The sequence below is a fragment of the Rhincodon typus genome, chromosome 16 (assembly GCF_021869965.1).
Source record: "Rhincodon typus isolate 14 chromosome 16, sRhiTyp1.1, whole genome shotgun sequence".
NCBI lineage: Eukaryota > Metazoa > Chordata > Chondrichthyes > Orectolobiformes > Rhincodontidae > Rhincodon > Rhincodon typus.
This window is the reverse complement of record NC_063347.1, coordinates 15,332,603-15,349,208: the sequence shown is the minus strand read 5'-3', so window position 1 is coordinate 15,349,208 and position 16,606 is coordinate 15,332,603. Positions and strand designations below refer to the sequence as shown.

The following is a 16,606-nucleotide window of genomic DNA, read 5'->3' as shown; positions in this document are numbered from 1 at the left end:
TGGCCTGCTGTGTTCATCCAGCTCTGCACCTTGTTGTCTCGGATTCTCCAGCATCTGCAGTTCCTACTATCTCAGAAAAAGATCATAATAGGGAACCAGGAAATGGCAGAGGCCCTGAATAAACACTCTGAACCAGCCTTCAATGTACAGGATATCAATAGCATTCCAAACAAACTAAACAATTAAGGCTGTATTTGCTGACACCAATGCATACCAGTGCAATATGCCACTTTAAGTCACATGCCTGCAGATTTCAGGTGGGGGTGGAAGGGCTGGGTGACTGGGACGAAGAGACTAGGATGGAGTGGGAAAATCAGGACAGTATGGGATATTGGGTCCAGTGGAGGGGGGGTAGGGGGCTGGGGTGCGGGGGTGCGAGGGAGTCCAATCGGGACTGAGGATAGATCAGAACCTGGTAGGGTTGCGGGTTGGAGTTGGAGGGATCAGGACTGTGGGAGGCGTAGATTGGGACTAGTGGGGAGGGATATAGACAGGTCAAATGACTAGGAAAAAATTGGTTGATTAAATGTAAAGTAGGAAAATGTGAGGTTATGCAGATTTTCAGGAAAGTAGAGCTTAAATTCATTTAAATGGAGAAAGACTGCAGAAAGCTCCATCCCAGGGGTTTCAGGGATCCTTGTGCATTTGTTACAGAAAGCTGGCATTCAAGTTCAGCGGGTTATAGGAAAGGCAAGTAGATTGTCAGTCATTATTTTAAAAGGAATGGAGTATAAACATAGGGAAGTTTTGCTAAAAGCATACAAGGCACAAGTCAGGCTACACCTGGAATACAATGAACAGTTTAGTCCCCACCTCAAAGGAAAGATGTACTGATATTAGAGGCATTAGAAGGTCCATTATGTTGATTCCAATTATGGTGAGATTTTATGATAAGGAGAAGTTGTGTAGGTTGTTCTTGCATTCATTAGGGATTAGAAGAATGAGAGACCGCTTTATTGAAACATGCAAGATTCTTAGGTTGCTTGACAGGGTAGATTTGGTGAGGTCGTTTCCCTTTGTGGGAGAGTCTAGAATCACAGGGCACAATCTCAGAAGAGGGGTTCACACATGTAAGACAGAGATGAAGATGAATTGTTTTCCTCAGCAGGTAGTGAATTTGTGAAATTCTTTGTCGTAGAGGGCTGTTGAAGTTGGATCACTAAGTTTATTCAAGGCTGAAATACACAGATTTTTAATCAGTAAGGCAATCAAGCTTTATGGGAAAAAGGCAGGAAAGTAGAGTCGAGGATTATCAGATCAGCCATGAGATTATTGAATGGCAGAGCAGACTTGATGGGCTTATGATCTTATGTGCTAAGAATTGTGTTTAAGTTTTAGTAAACAATGTAGCTTTGAAAGAGTGAAAAAAACTCACAAATGTTATAATTTGACAACAAAATGAAAACACACACATTCATTGCTGTGTCTTCAGTATCGTGGGACAGAGGTAGAAGGAAGGATATGTTACTCTTATCGTACTGACCCTGTGCATTGGTACAGTATAACAATCTTCTAATTAAGTGATGCACATGCAAAATATGAGGATTGACTGTGAAACATAGTTATACACATCTGACGTTTTGTAACATCACTTCAAGCGTAATAATTATTTTTTGATCTTGTGCCATTTCAGGTGAGGATCAGGTCAATCAGAAGGATTACTATGGCAAGAGCCCCCTCTACTGGGCTGCATACAAAGGGCAGCGAGCTTGCATCAAGTTACTGCTGGAACATGGTGCTGATGCCAACAGCCAGTGTAAACATGGAGCCACTCCACTCCATGCTGTAATTGGTCTATTTCCTGATTGTGCTCTGCTTCTCATACAGGTTAGCGCTCTGGCATGGTACTGAGCACGTCTTTATGGACTACAAATAATCAGCAAACTGAGGCTGAAACTTTCGCGAATCAGGAATTAGTCTGAGAAAATAGTAACTGTTTGGTTCAGGCCTTTTAAAAAAAACCCTGCAGCCACAAATTTGGCCTGAATGTTTCACAATATCAAACCACAGTGGTAAGATATGAGTTGGTGCTGTGATGCTCCAAGTGGTTGGTTTCCCATGCCATTTTGCTATTTTTGAGACTGAAAGAGTACAGTTCCCTATGAGAAAGTAAGTCAGACTGCAGTCCCAGCCTCACCATAAAACCCGCGGACAAGGGAGGCGCAGATGTAGTATGGCGCACTGACCTCTACATCGCCTAGGCCAGACGCCAACTCTCCGACACCCCCTCCTACCGCCCCCTTGATCATGACCCCACCCCTGCGCACCAAACCATCATCTCCCAAACCATCCACAACCTCATCACCTCAGGTGACCTCCCATCCACGGCCTCCAACCTCATCGTTCCCCAACCTCGCACTGCCCGCTTCTATCTCCTTCCCAAAATCCACAAACCTGAATGCCCTGGTCGACCCATTGTCTCCGCCTGCTCCTGCCCCACCGAACTGATCTCCAACTATCTAGACTCCATTTTCTCCCCCTTGGTCCAGGAACTCCCTACCTATGTCCGTGACACCACCCACGCCCTCCACCTCCTCCAGAACTTCCAATTCCCCGGTCCCCAACACCTCATCTTCACCATGGACGTCCAGTCCCTCTACACCTGCATTCCCCATGCAGATGGCCTTAAGGCCCTCCGCTTCTTCCTGTCCCGCAGGCCCGACCAGTCCCCCTCCACTGATACCCTCATCCACTTAGCTGAACTCGTCCTCACACTCAACAACTTCTCTTTCAATTCCTCCCACTTCCTACAGACAAAGGGGGTAGCCATGGGTACCCACATGGACCCAAGCTACGCCTGCCTCTTTGTAGGTTACGTGGAACAATCCCTCTTCCGTACCTACACCGGCCCTAAACCCCACCTCTTCCTCCGTTACATTGATGACTGTATCGGCGCCGCCTTGTGCTCCCACGAGGAGCTTGAACAGTTCATCCACTTCACTAACACCTTCCACCCCAACCTTAAGTTTACCTGGACCATCTCTAACACCTCTCTCCCCTTCCTGGACCTCTCTGTCTCCATATCGGGCAACCACCTAGAAACCGATATTCATTTCAAGCTCACCGACTCCCACAGCTACCTAGAATACTCCTCCTCCCACCCACCTTCCTGCAAAAATGCTATCCCCTATTCCCAATTCCTTCGCCTCCGCCGCATCTGCTCCCAGGATGAGGCATTCCACTCCCGTACATCTCAGTTGTCCTCGTTTTTCAAGGACCGTAACTTCCCCCCCTCAGTGGTCGAGAATGCCCTCAACCGTGTCTCCCACATCTCCCGCAACTCATCCCTCACACCCCGTCCACGCAATAAGAACCAAAAAAGAATCCCCCTCGTCCTCACGTACCACCCCACCAACCTCTGGATCCAACGCATCATCCTCCGACACTTCCGCCATCTGCAATCCGACCCCACCACCAAAGACATCTTTCCCTCCCCACCCTTATCTGCTTTCCGGAGGGACAACTCTCTCCGTGACTCCCTTGTCCGCTCCACACTCCCCTCCAGCTCCACCACACCCGGCACTTTTCCCACAACCGCAGGAAGTGCTACACCTGCCCCCATACCTCCTCCCTCACCCCCATCCCAGGCCCCAAGAAGACTTTCCACATCAAGCAATGTTCACCTGCACATCTGCCAATATGGTATACTGCATCCGCTGTACCCGGTGTGGCTTCCTCTACATCGGGGAAACCAAGCGGAGGCTCGGGGACCGCTTTGCAGAACACCTATGCTCGGTTCGCAATAAACAACTGCACCTCCCAGTCGCGAACCATTTCAACTCCCCCTCCCATTCCTTAGACGACATGTCCATCCTGGGCCTCCTGCAGTGCCACAACGATGCCACCCGAAGGTTGCAGGAACAGCAACTCATATTCCGCTTGGGAACCCTGCATCCCAATGGTATCAATGTGGATTTCACAAGTTTCAAAATCTCCCCTCCCCCTACCGCATCCCAAAACCAGTCCAGCTCGACCCCGCCTCCCTAACCTGTTCTTCCTCCCACCTATCCCCTCCTCCCACCTCAAGCCGCACCTCCATCTCCTACCGACTAACCTCATCCCGCCCCCTTGACCTGTCCGTCCTCCCTGGACTGACCTATCCCCTTCCTAACTCCCCACCTACACTCACCTTTCCTGGCCCCATCCCCGCCTCTTCGACCTGTTTGTTTCCTCTCCACCTATCCTCTCCTCTATCCATCTTCTATCTGCCTCCCACTCTCTCCCTATTTATTTCAGAACCCCCTTCCCCTCCCCCTTTTCTGATGAAGGGTCTAGGCCCGAAACGTCAGCCTCTCTGCTCCTATGATGCTGCTTGGCCTGCTGTGTTCATCCAGCCCTGCACCTTGTTGTCTCAGAATGGACATAACCAGTTTAATTCTTCAGTGAAGAGATCTTGTGATGCAGTGGATAGTGTCCCTGCCTCTGAGCCAGAAGTTCTAGGTTCACGTCCCACTCCAGAACTTGACTGCCATGGAGTTTGTGTCGTAACTTGGCCAAACAGGTTGAACGTTAAATTGTAAATCCTTCCAAAGATGACATAGGTAGATGGTAACAGTGGAGTAAATTCCTGGTTAGCTGCATACTGGAAAGGAACTGGGGACTCTACCATCACAATCCATAGCTCCAGGCTAAAACATGCAAGTAAGATTGTATGTTTCCATAGCAATTCTGACTCCTTGCACAGTTTGACCAGTTCAGTTGGTAGGACAGCCATTGTGGATCAAATTGGTTTCTCAGTTCTATCCTCATCTCTGGCTGCATTGGACCTGCTTCCTTGGATCTACATAAGGTGGAGGTTGGAGCACTGAGTTCCACAAAGAAGAACAGGACTCCCCTACAACATTTAACAACTGATAATGCTTGGGAACACATTGTCTGCTCAGATTTTCAGTTGGGGTCAGTGTGTTATCCAGGGATATCAAAGAAGAGGGTAAAATGATAAAAGTCCATAGTGGAAGAAATTCAAAAGGACGTGAACACATTGTAATCTTTTCAACATGTAACCACCTGCAAGAAATTTTTAAAAGATCCATTATATCTCATAGATTTAGCATCAAGCTTTTCCTCCCCATCTTTTCTCTATTTCAGAATGGAGCAGATGTAGACCTTCCTGACAACTGGGGTGTAACCCCCATGTACTTGGCTGCCTGTAGTGGACAACTTGACTGTTTGCGACTGCTTGTCCTGTCTGGAGCAAAAATCACTTACAGAAATAAGGTATGGGGAAAAAAAAGAAGCATTGGTACATCAGCAGCATCAGGCAACATGAGGAGTTCTGAGGAAGGGTCACTGGACCCGAAATGTTAACTCTGCCCATAGATGCTGCCAGACCTGCTGAGCTTTTCCAGCAGTTTCTGTTTTTGTTCATGACCATGAGATGGACCTCAAATGTATGAAATCATGTAAAACTGGTGACAAGTCAGCAGTCTATTTTGCATCTCTCCTGACTTTTGTTTTCAGTAATTTCAAAATTTAGCCTACCTCATACAGACAATTTCACAAATAAAAAATATGGGTGTTGCTGAGAAATCACACACCTTGTTGAAACTTTTTTTGTCTTCCACCTATCAGGACAATTTGCAAGAATGCTAGAGTAAATAGGAACAAGATGTTTATACTGTTTAAGAAGGACCCACTGATTGGTAAATGAACTCTGAATGACAGAGGCATTGCCAACTAATCACTTGTCAGAGTTCCACTGAAAACAAATCAGCATTCTCTTCTCACACATTGTAAAAACATTGTTCCCCTTTATATAGATATTCTTGCAAATTGCCCTGATCTGTACAAGATGAAAAGCTGCACTATAATGTTATAAAGCGGAGGTTGATGCCCCTCTGAGAACTAACACCGAAACACCCAAAGAGGAGCACCACATCCCATAATATGTAAAATGAGTGTGAAAAATAGTGTAACCTGTTCTTCAGCAACTTCTAGTGGTTAAATAAAATAAATCCCTGACACTCACTTTAAAATCAACAAGTAACAATTTATTTATTGAACTCTAACAGTAAACAAATTAACTATACTATTACCAAATTGAATAAATACCTTCTAACTACTAAATATTCCTGAATAAAACAAGAACCTAATGGTATGCTGTTCCAATAAGTGTAAGTCCCACTGATACAAAATAAAATAGAAATTAGTCTTTCAAAATTATAGCCAGATTACGTGTCTTCTGAAATGTTCTATGCCTTCTCCATCAATTTCTCATTCAGGAATATTCACGAGATGTGCCTTTGATACCTTTGTTATTTAGATGGTGCTTTCTCTAAAACTTAGGGAAAACCGTGAAAGCCAGCAATTCTCTCTTGAGAGCTGAGGGCTGTTAGCTCTGGTGGATGGCAGTTATCTCTGCTGTCTTTGTCCAACAGCCCCTTTGTTTTATCCCTTGATGAACATATCAGTTTCTTACAATAGGATTGGTCCTATGTTGTCAAAACCATCTGATTTAAATTCAGTTGGCTTTTGGTATCTAAGTGCCTGGTTCAAATTTATTGGCTAAATTCAAAACTTGTTGTCAATGCAAAAACAGCTGCTTTGCCTGCTAACTGTATAGCCTTCAATGCAACTTCACAACATCTCCCTCCTTAAGAAAAAAATGAACGGCTATTAAGAAAAGATAGCTTCATTTTTCTTTTAAAACCTTAACTCTATTATATTGCTGGATCCCATAGCTCATTAATGTAGAGTTACACATTTCATATTTATTCTGTATATATATAGAATTGAATACTAGCATTTCTATCTTATATAAATATTTTTCTTTTAAACTCACGATAAAGCATCTGCAATAATATTTTTATGACCCGCAACATGTGCAATCTATAAATTACATGCTTGTAACATGAGATTCCCATGAAATAATCTGGTGTTCTTGTCATTAAATCTTTCCAGAAAAGCCAAAGTATTGTGATCGGTATACACAACTGTCTCTGATGCATTGTTTGCAAACTCAATAACTCATTTTCAATGGTTGAATATTTTTTCTGGTGGATATTGAGTTTTTTTGAAAAATAACGAATTGGTCTTTCAATTCAACAATCACCCTCCTGTAATAACACAGCTCCAACACCTACATTGCTTGCATTGATGGCAACTTGGAAGGGTTTCAAAAAAGTTGACTAAAACTGGTGCAGTGTTAACACCGCTTTCAAATTCTCAAACGTCTCCTGACATTTTTCTGTCCACTGAGATTTCGTGTTCTTTTTTAACAAATCCATCAACGGTGTGACTATGCTACTAAAGCTTGGTACAAATTTCCTGTAGAATCTGCTCAAACCTAAAAATTGGATCACTTCCTTCTTTGAGGATGGTGTTGGAAATTCCTCAATGGCCTTCTTCTTCAGGTTCCTCGGTGTCATCCATCCAATATTGTGCCCTAAGAATGTCACTTCCGCCTTCATGAATTCTGTTTTTGCCAAGTTTATGACCAACTTTGCCTTCCGTAGCCTCTCAAAGACCTCTGCCAAATGCTCCATGTGCTCTTTCCACCAATGGCTAAAGATCACTAGGTCATCTAAGTAGATGGCACAAGTAGTCAATTCTGCAACAACTCTGTTCATAAGCCTTTGAAAAGTGGCTGGTGCATTTTTCATTCCAAAGGGCAATACTTTAAATTGATATAGTCCATTTGGGGTGACAAAGCAGAAACTTCTTTTGTTCTGACCGACAAGTTACTTGCCAGTATCAACGAAGTAAGTCCAAATTTATGATGTAAGTGGTTTGTCCTACTTTTTCTACACAATCCTCCAACCTTGGAATTGGGTATGAGTCAGATTTGGTTGCAGCGTGACCTTCCGATAATCTATGCAGAATCATTGAGTACCATCAGGTTTGGGAACCAACATGATTGGTGAACTTCACTCACTTTGATTCATCTCTATGATGTCTTCTTGGAGCATTGCTTCCACTTTCTTCTGAACTTGCGCTACTTTGAGAGGGTTAAGGCTGTAGTTTGTTGTTTTATCAGAACAACATTCCCTACGTCTGCTCATGTACTATGGCATTCGTCCTCCCCATTCTATTCCTACATAGGTCCTCATAGCACTGCAACAAGTCGTTCAATTCAGTTCTGTGTTCCTGGAACAGATAGCACACTACCCTATCCCATTCCTTAAGGACTTCATCTTTATTCAGTTTATTCTGAGGCAAATCAAAATCCAAATCATCTGGATTTGATTCCTCACTCTGAGTGGCAGTAACTAATACCGTTCCCTTTCCTTGTCACAGTAATGTTTCAGCATGTTTGTTCACATGACATACCCGATAAGTTTTTTCCTTTATGGCATCTTTATCAGATAATTCACCTGACTTAACTTCTTCTCAATCTGATAGTGATCACTATAACTTGCTTTGAAGGGATCTCCTACCATTGATAACAGCACCAATGCTTTATCCCCAAACGTACGAATTGTGGATTTCTTATCTACTTCTTGCTTCATGATGTGCTGTGCCATCTTCAAATGTTTTCTAGCTAATTCAGCTACTCTGTTTAATCTTTCTCTCACCTCAGATACATAATCCAGCTGTGAGATCTCTGACTTCGGACCTATCAACTTTTCCTTAATTAATTTTAAGGCCCTCTCACTCCATATCCAAATATCAATTCAAATGGAGTAAACTAAGTCAGTTCATTTGGAGCATCTCTAATAGCAAATACCTTTGTCCCAATCATTTGGGTAATCCTGGCAATAAGCCCTCAGCATTGTCTTTTGGGTCTGACGCCACCTTTCCAATGCTCCCTGGGTTTCAGGATGGTGCGTACTTGATTTAAAGTGTCTGATGCCTAAATTTAACATGACCTCCTTAAATAATTTGGCACTAAAATTAGACCTTTGATCTGACTGAATCTCCCTGCGTAGTCCCTAATGGGTAAAGAAAGCAAGCAACTCCTCCACAACTTTTTTTTTGCCTTGACATTCCGTAATGGAATTGTCTCCGGAAACCTGGTAGGCACATCCATTATGGTTAGCAAATACTGGTTCCCACTGGTTTTAGGGAGGGGACGTACACAAACAAACATAACCCGTGTAAAAAGTTCTTCAAACGCAGGAATGAGCATCAAAGGTGCTGGCTTAATTACTGCCTGTGGCTTTCCTACTATCTGCCAGATACGACAGTTATGGCTAAACTCAACCACATATTTATGTAATCCAGGCCAATAGAAATGCTGCTGTATCTTAGCCTGAGTCTTCCTCACTCCTAGATGACCTCCTACAGGCAATTCATGTGCTACCCACAATGCTTCCTGTCTGTATTCTACCAGCAACACAATCTGGTGAACTTCCATTTCTCATCTGCACTAACCTGCCCAGGTCTCCATTTCCACCTTAAGATTTTATCCTTAAGATAATAACATTCTGGAATACATTTTGATTCCTTTTCTGAATAGGTTTTATGATATAAATCTGTTATCATCTCATCTTTTTGTTGTAACTTCATTAATCTTTCAGAACGAAACACCTCTGCCTGATCCTCTACCTGCTTTGGTTTTTCCTTTACCGTTTCATTAAACAAAGTGTCAGTTAACTGGACCTCAACTCCTTCATCTTTCTCTTCTGTTTTTCCTACTTATTTTAACTTGGAATTGGGATCTTGTCACCACACAGTCCAGAAAATTTCCAGGGTATTTTTCTTTTAACTCCTCAGTTCGCTGCTTTTCTTTTGGCTTTTCCACTACAATGGGCATCAGTCCCACCTGTGGTCCAGCAATATCATTTCCAGGAACAAACTGTATTCCTGGAATAACCACTCTTTCCATCACTCTCACTATCACCTCCCCAGGCTTGATTGGATTTTCTAGCCTTATCTTACACGGGGAGCACTAATTCTCTCTCCATTTATTCCACAGATTAGCATCCTCTTGGGGAATATTTCAGAAGGAGTGTAAATATTTTCATCTCTTACTATTAGAGACTGACTAGCTCCTGTATCTCTCAACATTTTAACTTCTTTACCTACTCCCCCTGTTCTACCTGAGTAAATCTTACCCAAGATCAGGTGCTATCTTCCTCTCCAACCGTGACTAGGCTGTGGACTCTCCTGCAGCTCCTCAACTTCCCTTAGGATTTCCTTCAGTACCTCAACTAATCCTGCTGGTTTAGCCTCTTTTACCGCATCTTTTTTCCCAGTGCCGCTCTTAATCCATCAGCACCGAGACTTTGTGAGTCCGACTTTATTGCAGTGAAAACACCTGAGGTCTTTCACCACTTTTCCACCCTCTTGGGTTTCTTTATTCACATGTGGTAAACTGTTCCCAGTGTGATCTACTTTTCATTTTTCATTGAAAGATCTCCCTCTTTCCCAATTTCTATCCCTCATGGAATGAAATTGCTGTCGGAAGCTAGATTTTGATTTATGCGCTAAAGCATATTCATCCACCATCTCTGCAGCTCTTCTCGCTGTTTTAACTTTCTGTTTGTCAACATGAGTTCTGATCATTTCTGGAAGTGAGTTTTTAAACTCCTCCAGCGGAATAATATCTCTAAGTCTGTGTCTTTTCTATCTTTAATGCTCTCATCCATCTATCAAAGTTGTTCTGTTTAATTCTTTCAAACACAGTACAAGTCTGACCTGGTTCCTTTCTTACATTTCTGAAACATTGTCTATGTGCATGTGGTGCCAATTCGTAAGCACTCAAAACAGCCTGTTTAACTTCTTCAGACTCTCCTGACACCTCCAGTGACAGCTCTGCAAACACCTCACTAGCCCTGCCTACCAATTTAGACTGAATTGACATTACCTACATGGTCTCTGACCAGTTCACTTGGTTAGCCAATTTCCCAAAGGAAATAAAAGAAGCTTCTATATGTTTTTCATTGAATTTTGGTAATGTTTGAACATATTTGTATTATATCCCTACTAGGCCTTTGGCCACAATGGGTTTGCTCATATTCACTCTCCTCCTCACTAAGACTACCTTGAAACTTTATCTTCATCCTTTTAAATTGACTTTCCTGTCTATTTGCCAACTTCCGAAGTTCAAACCATGTTTTTTTTTGTTCTCCTAGGGCAATTCTTTTCTTTTCTTTTTCCTTTTCCAGGGAATTCTTTCCTTTTTTCCTTCTTCTGCTCTTAATGGTAATTCAAACTGTTTCAGTCCCCTTTCCCTTTCTTTGTCTTCAAACTCCAGTTGTTTTGTTTGCATTTTAATTTTTTCTAACTCTGCTACACTTGACTGTTTCTCTGATATACCTAAATGCTTGGCTAACTCTGTTATGATTTCAGCTTTCCTATTACCCCTAGCTAAACCCAATTTTAACCTGTCTGCTAATTTAAAAGTGTCTCCCTTCTCTGTCTTTCTAAATTTTCTTGGCAAGTTTGGGAAGTACCTTTGAACCCTAGAAATTCTTTAGCAACATTAAGAGCCATTTTCCCACTTTTGATTTAACCAACAACAAGCAACTGAAATTAAACAGATTTTCCACTTCTCACGTAAGTTTTATTTAAACATCTAGAGCACTAGTCCCCAAGTCTGTTAAAATCTGTTCAGATCTGTCCAAACCTGTTCAGGCCCTTTCAGATCCATCCAAATCCTGGACAAGAACCGCCAAACTGTTATAAAGCGGAGGTTGACCACCCGCTTTGAGAACTAACACCGAAACACTCAAAGAGGAGCACCTTTCCCCAAAATCTGTGAAAGGATGTGAAAAGTAGTGTAACCTGTTCTTCAGCAACTTCTAGTGGTTAAATAAAATAAATCCCTGACACTCAGGTTAAAATCAACAAGTAACAATTTATTTATCTAACTGTAACAGTAAACAAATTAAATATACCATTAACAAGCTGAATAAATTCATTCTAACGACTGACTATTCCCAAATAAAACAAGATTCTAATGCTATGCTGTTCCAATAAAGACAAGTCCCACTTATATAAAATGAAACAGAACTTAGCCTCTTGAAATTACAGCCAGGTTACTTGTCCTCTGGAATGTTCTGTGCCTTCTCTGTCAATTCTTCTGTCAGGAATGCCTTCTCTGTTGATTCCTCATTCAGGAATATTCACTAGTTGTGCCTTTGGTACCGTTGTTATTTAGATAGTGCTTTCTCTAAAACTTAGAGGAGACTGTAAGAGCCAGTGATTCTCTCTTGAGAGCCGAGGGCTGTTAGCTCTGGCGGATGGCAGTTAGCTCTGCAGTCTTTGTCCAACTGCCCCCTTCTTTTATACCCTTGATGACATGTCAACTTCTTACAGTAGGATTGGTCTTATGTCGTCAAAACCATCAGATTTAAATTCAATCGGCTTTCGGTATCGAAGTGCCTGATTCAAATTTATTGACTAAATTGAAAACTTGTTGTCAATATTAAAAACAGCTGCTTGGCCTGCTAACTGTGCAGCCTTTTGGTACAAATGATGAAATTCAGGTGCTCTCTGTGTACTTGCAAACTTTCAAGCTGCTGCTCACAGACATCCATTTTAAATCTCTAAGCAAAGAAAAAGCACATGATCTTTTAAAGGTGCCACACATTGCTTTCCCCTCTCGCATTTTACAAACATTTTACAAATTTTAGTTTCCTGCCTCCCAATGCATAAGTGCTGTACCCAACTTCGCAATAGTAACGTGTCTTTTCTCGGCAATACCCATGTTCTGTAATGTTAATGTCTATATATAGATAGACTAATTCTTACATGGAATTAATTGCAGTCAAATGGATTGTTTAATAAGTAACATCGTCTCAGACCTAAAATAATAATTGATTTTAATTTTCTCTATTTACCTTGAAACTGTGGAATGGTTGAGTGCTTTCCTTCCTCAGCCAATCTGTGCCAAGGATTTTATAAGGAAAACAGGCAACTTCATTTTGAATGCAAGCTATGGCAATATATTTCTGTGCAGAATGAGGGGGGAGAGCACAGATAAAATTTCCTTCCAAGCCTTTTCCCATTTCTGTCATCTAATTATCATGATTCTAGTTTAATGCTGTATCTAAATAATGGTGACACTACATAAAATATGCTTGCATTTATATACTTCCTTTCACAACCTTAGGATATCCCCAAGTGCCTCAGCGCTGATTGAGTATATCTGGTGCCTAGTGACTGCTGTAAATTAAGGGACATAACAGCCATTTTTAGTTGCAATGAAGTTCCACAAACAGGTAACTTGTTTTGGTAACATCAGTTATCATTTGGTAAAACCAAATATAAGTATTTGCCACAATTATTTTGAATCATAGAATCCCTACAATGTGGAAGCAGGCCATTCAGTCCATGGAGTCCACGCTGACTCTCCAAAGAACATCCCATCCAGACCCACCCCTATCCCTGTAACCCTGCATTTCCCATGAGTAATCCACCCAGCCTGCATATCCTTGGCACTACTGGACAATTTAGCATGGCCAATCATCTATCCTGTACATCTTTGGACTGTGGGAGGAAAATTGGAGCAGCCGGGTAAAACTCACAGAGATACAATGAGCAAACTCCACACAAACAGCCACCCGAGGGTGGAATTGAACCCGGGTTCCTGGTGTTGTGAGGCATCAGTGCTAACTACTGAGCCACCATGCCACCCCTTTTGAGTAATTTTGAGTAATGATATGAAAAAGAATTTTAAAAGTGCTCTGAATTGTAGCTCAGGAATGTGCTGTCATATTGAGTTTCTGAACTCAAACATGGTGTGTAGAGGGATCAGAAAATCCTACCTGGCAGCCAAAAGTGCCAAGGGCAGTAGCTCAAGAGCTGGCAACTTTATCCATTTTACAGAGGGACTTGGTACCTCTTAATAAATGTTATATTTTGGCAGATCATATGGTTTCAAATTCTATTTCAATTTTATGTAATACAAAATTTCTTAGTTATTCCAATTACTAAAATGGTTGCTAGCCACAATTTGGTTCTTCTTTGTCACAATGCTCACTCAATCAGTTTGCAACAAAAGGAAACTTTTTTGTACATTCACTCATGGGATGAGGGCGTTGCTGGCTAGGCCAGCATTTATTGCCCATTCTTAATTACCCAGAAGGCAGTTAAGAGTCAACCACATTGCTGTGGGTCTGGAGTCACATGTAGGCCAGACCAGATAAGGATGGCAATTTCCTTCCCTAAAGGACATTAGTGAACCAGATGATGTTTTCTGAAAATCAACAACAGATTTAATTCAGAATAGACATTTAATTTCAGATTTTTAAAAATTTAATTCAAATTTCACTGTCTGCCATGGTGGGATTTGAAACCAGGTCCCCAGAACATTACCTGGGTCATCAGTAAATTGATGGTTGTACCAGAAAACAGAAGCGATACTTTATAGAAGTGAAAGCAAATTACTGCGATGCTATAAGTCTGAACTAAAAATAGAAAGTGCTGGAGAAACTGACAGCATATATGAAGAAGGGCACACACTTTTAATTGGAGAATGGACTATCTTTGAATAAAAGTGATATGCATGTAATTAAGGTATATCCTTTCTTAATAGAATGTACCTTCATTAATCTTTAGATTTGCAAATTAATAGAAGTTAAAAAAAGTAAGTATTCTTCTGAAATGTGTTGCCGTTACAGCTTCAAAATTCATTTTCCAGTGATATCACATTGTCCCTTTGGCTTTAGATTGCAGAGTCACTAGCGCTAAGTTTACATTTTTAAGTTGTGATCCACTGAGCTACGGCTCAAAAGCAGTGACACTTTGAAGTGTGTTATTATTTCAGAACACCGGAGAGGCCCCTAAACAGTTGGCTTCCAAGACCACCTTCCTGTCCTGGATAGACGGGTATCAGAAGAACCCACTATCATTAAAGCAAACCTGCCGGCTGAAGATCCGTGAGTTGATTGGCTATCGGAGGCTACATGCCATCAGGACTCTTGACATCCCACAGTCACTGAAAAATTACCTTATGTTTGAGGACCTGACATTGTACAATTCTGCATCAGAAGTTACTTCAGTGTAACCCTGTACACCCCTCTCTTCAACATCCAACATTGTTTTGCAGTTACATCAGTGCCAGATTCCATGCCCTTTTCAAGTGCCTGCTTTTTTTTTCAGTAGTTCGTCGCCCATGAGCTGAGCTCTGTTCAAATGCTGCTGAGCAGGTTTCGATTTCTTTCTTTTCATTTGTTTGAAGGGTTAGTACATTATAAACAATTTCTTGATTGTTTCAAGCTGAAAAATGGACACAAAACAACAATTTAGTCTTTTTTTCCTGATTTAATAATAATTTTGGGAAGCCTACGATAGAAATCAATTGTGGAACAGAGTAACTGTTACCACAGAATTTCAGTAAATGGAAGTGAGACAAAGAATGGTATTTAAAGACTGTTTGGAGATTAATCCATTTACATTGTAGAACCATGCAGATTCAGTGAGGACTATGTCATTCTTCTCCTAATAAGCTTATAGTGTCTCAACAGTTCCCTCATGAATACAGTTTGACAGATAGGATTACAAAATTGAATAAGTAAGCTTTTATTAAAAGTTGGAATAAATATTATTGGTTGGTTGACATTCTCCCACTAACAGCTGATGGGAATACATCTTCAAAAACTTTGATGAGGTCAGATTACATCACTTCATTTGATAGCTGAACAAGCTGATTCTTTAACGTTAAATTCTGTTGCAGTTACCACACATGAAGTTATCCCTTGCCAGTTGTGAAGGATGCTCTCTGCTCATGCCTAGTTTACAGGGCTAGTGACACTTTGGAGCTTCTGAAATCACATGTTGTGGTGGCAAATTCCTGTCCATAACTGGTGTCTACATTGACAATTGAGCATCAGCTAGAGTTTCCCACTTGTTGTGATTGATGTTGAGGGCTTTCAAGTCAATGATAGCATCCTTGAGTCACAGCTTTGTGTTCCCTACTGGCCTCTTGGCATGAGCTACCTCCTTGGGTAACATCACTGATGAACTTGTGTAGCTCACAGTCACTCAATGCTATCTAGAGAGGTGAGTTGAATTATTCTTACTATTCTCCTCTTCCATCCATAACTGAAGTGGCTTTTAATTGCCTTTTCTATTTTTCTTTTCGCTTTTAGAAATAAGCAGTAATGTGTTTGCCCAAACCTTGTTTGTGAGGTCCAGTTTAAAAATAACGTGCAGCAAATTCTTTAGGTTTGAATACAAAGTAGACTTTACTAGAGTATTCAAAACCCAGGGAAATGGTTCACAACACATTCACACGTGAGAAAGGAAATAGGCTACAAATTACAAATTACTTAAAATCAAAGACATTGGAATTAGTTCACATGAATGAGAGAGTTCGTTAAGTCAGTATCCAGTGGAAGTTATTTCAGTGGCTGTGCACAGATGTTCTATTTACAAAAGCACTAACCAGCCAAATAGCTAGTGAAGGCAAAGTAGTTATAAGCTGGAAAGTGGTTCACTTCGCATGTGAAATAAAGGATTCTTTCCAGAAATCAGACTTTTGAGACAGGTAGAGATCAGATTCACCCATTAGTAAGTTTGGAACTGCTTACTGTTCTGGTGTTACAAGCAGACTGGAGAAAGGATTAAGAACTGTGTATTAATGATGTTCAAACAAACTAGCACTTTCAGTCATGCAACTTGGATTTCTATCTTAGTTATTCAGCTAATGAGTTGGGTTTTTATATCCAGGCCTAAAACTCTTGTGTTTGGTATCAAATAACAATGATCACCTAGTTGA

The 16,606-nt window shown here is 41.4% G+C and overlaps 1 protein-coding gene across 1 annotated transcript in view; it reads left to right on the top strand.

Annotated features, from left to right (window-relative positions):
• The window catches only part of LOC109917503 (ankyrin repeat and SOCS box protein 13-like), a 29,072-nt gene extending 14,049 nt beyond the window's left edge, over positions 1 to 15,023 (top strand). The window contains exons 4-6 of the mRNA XM_048606142.1: positions 1,634 to 1,827; positions 5,089 to 5,217; positions 14,654 to 15,023. Coding sequence (XP_048462099.1) covers positions 1,634 to 1,827; positions 5,089 to 5,217; positions 14,654 to 14,893 — 563 coding nt within the window. The 3' untranslated portion in view covers positions 14,894 to 15,023. The remainder of the gene's footprint in view (positions 1 to 1,633; positions 1,828 to 5,088; positions 5,218 to 14,653) is intronic.
• The last annotated feature ends 1,583 nt before the right edge of the window (positions 15,024 to 16,606 follow it).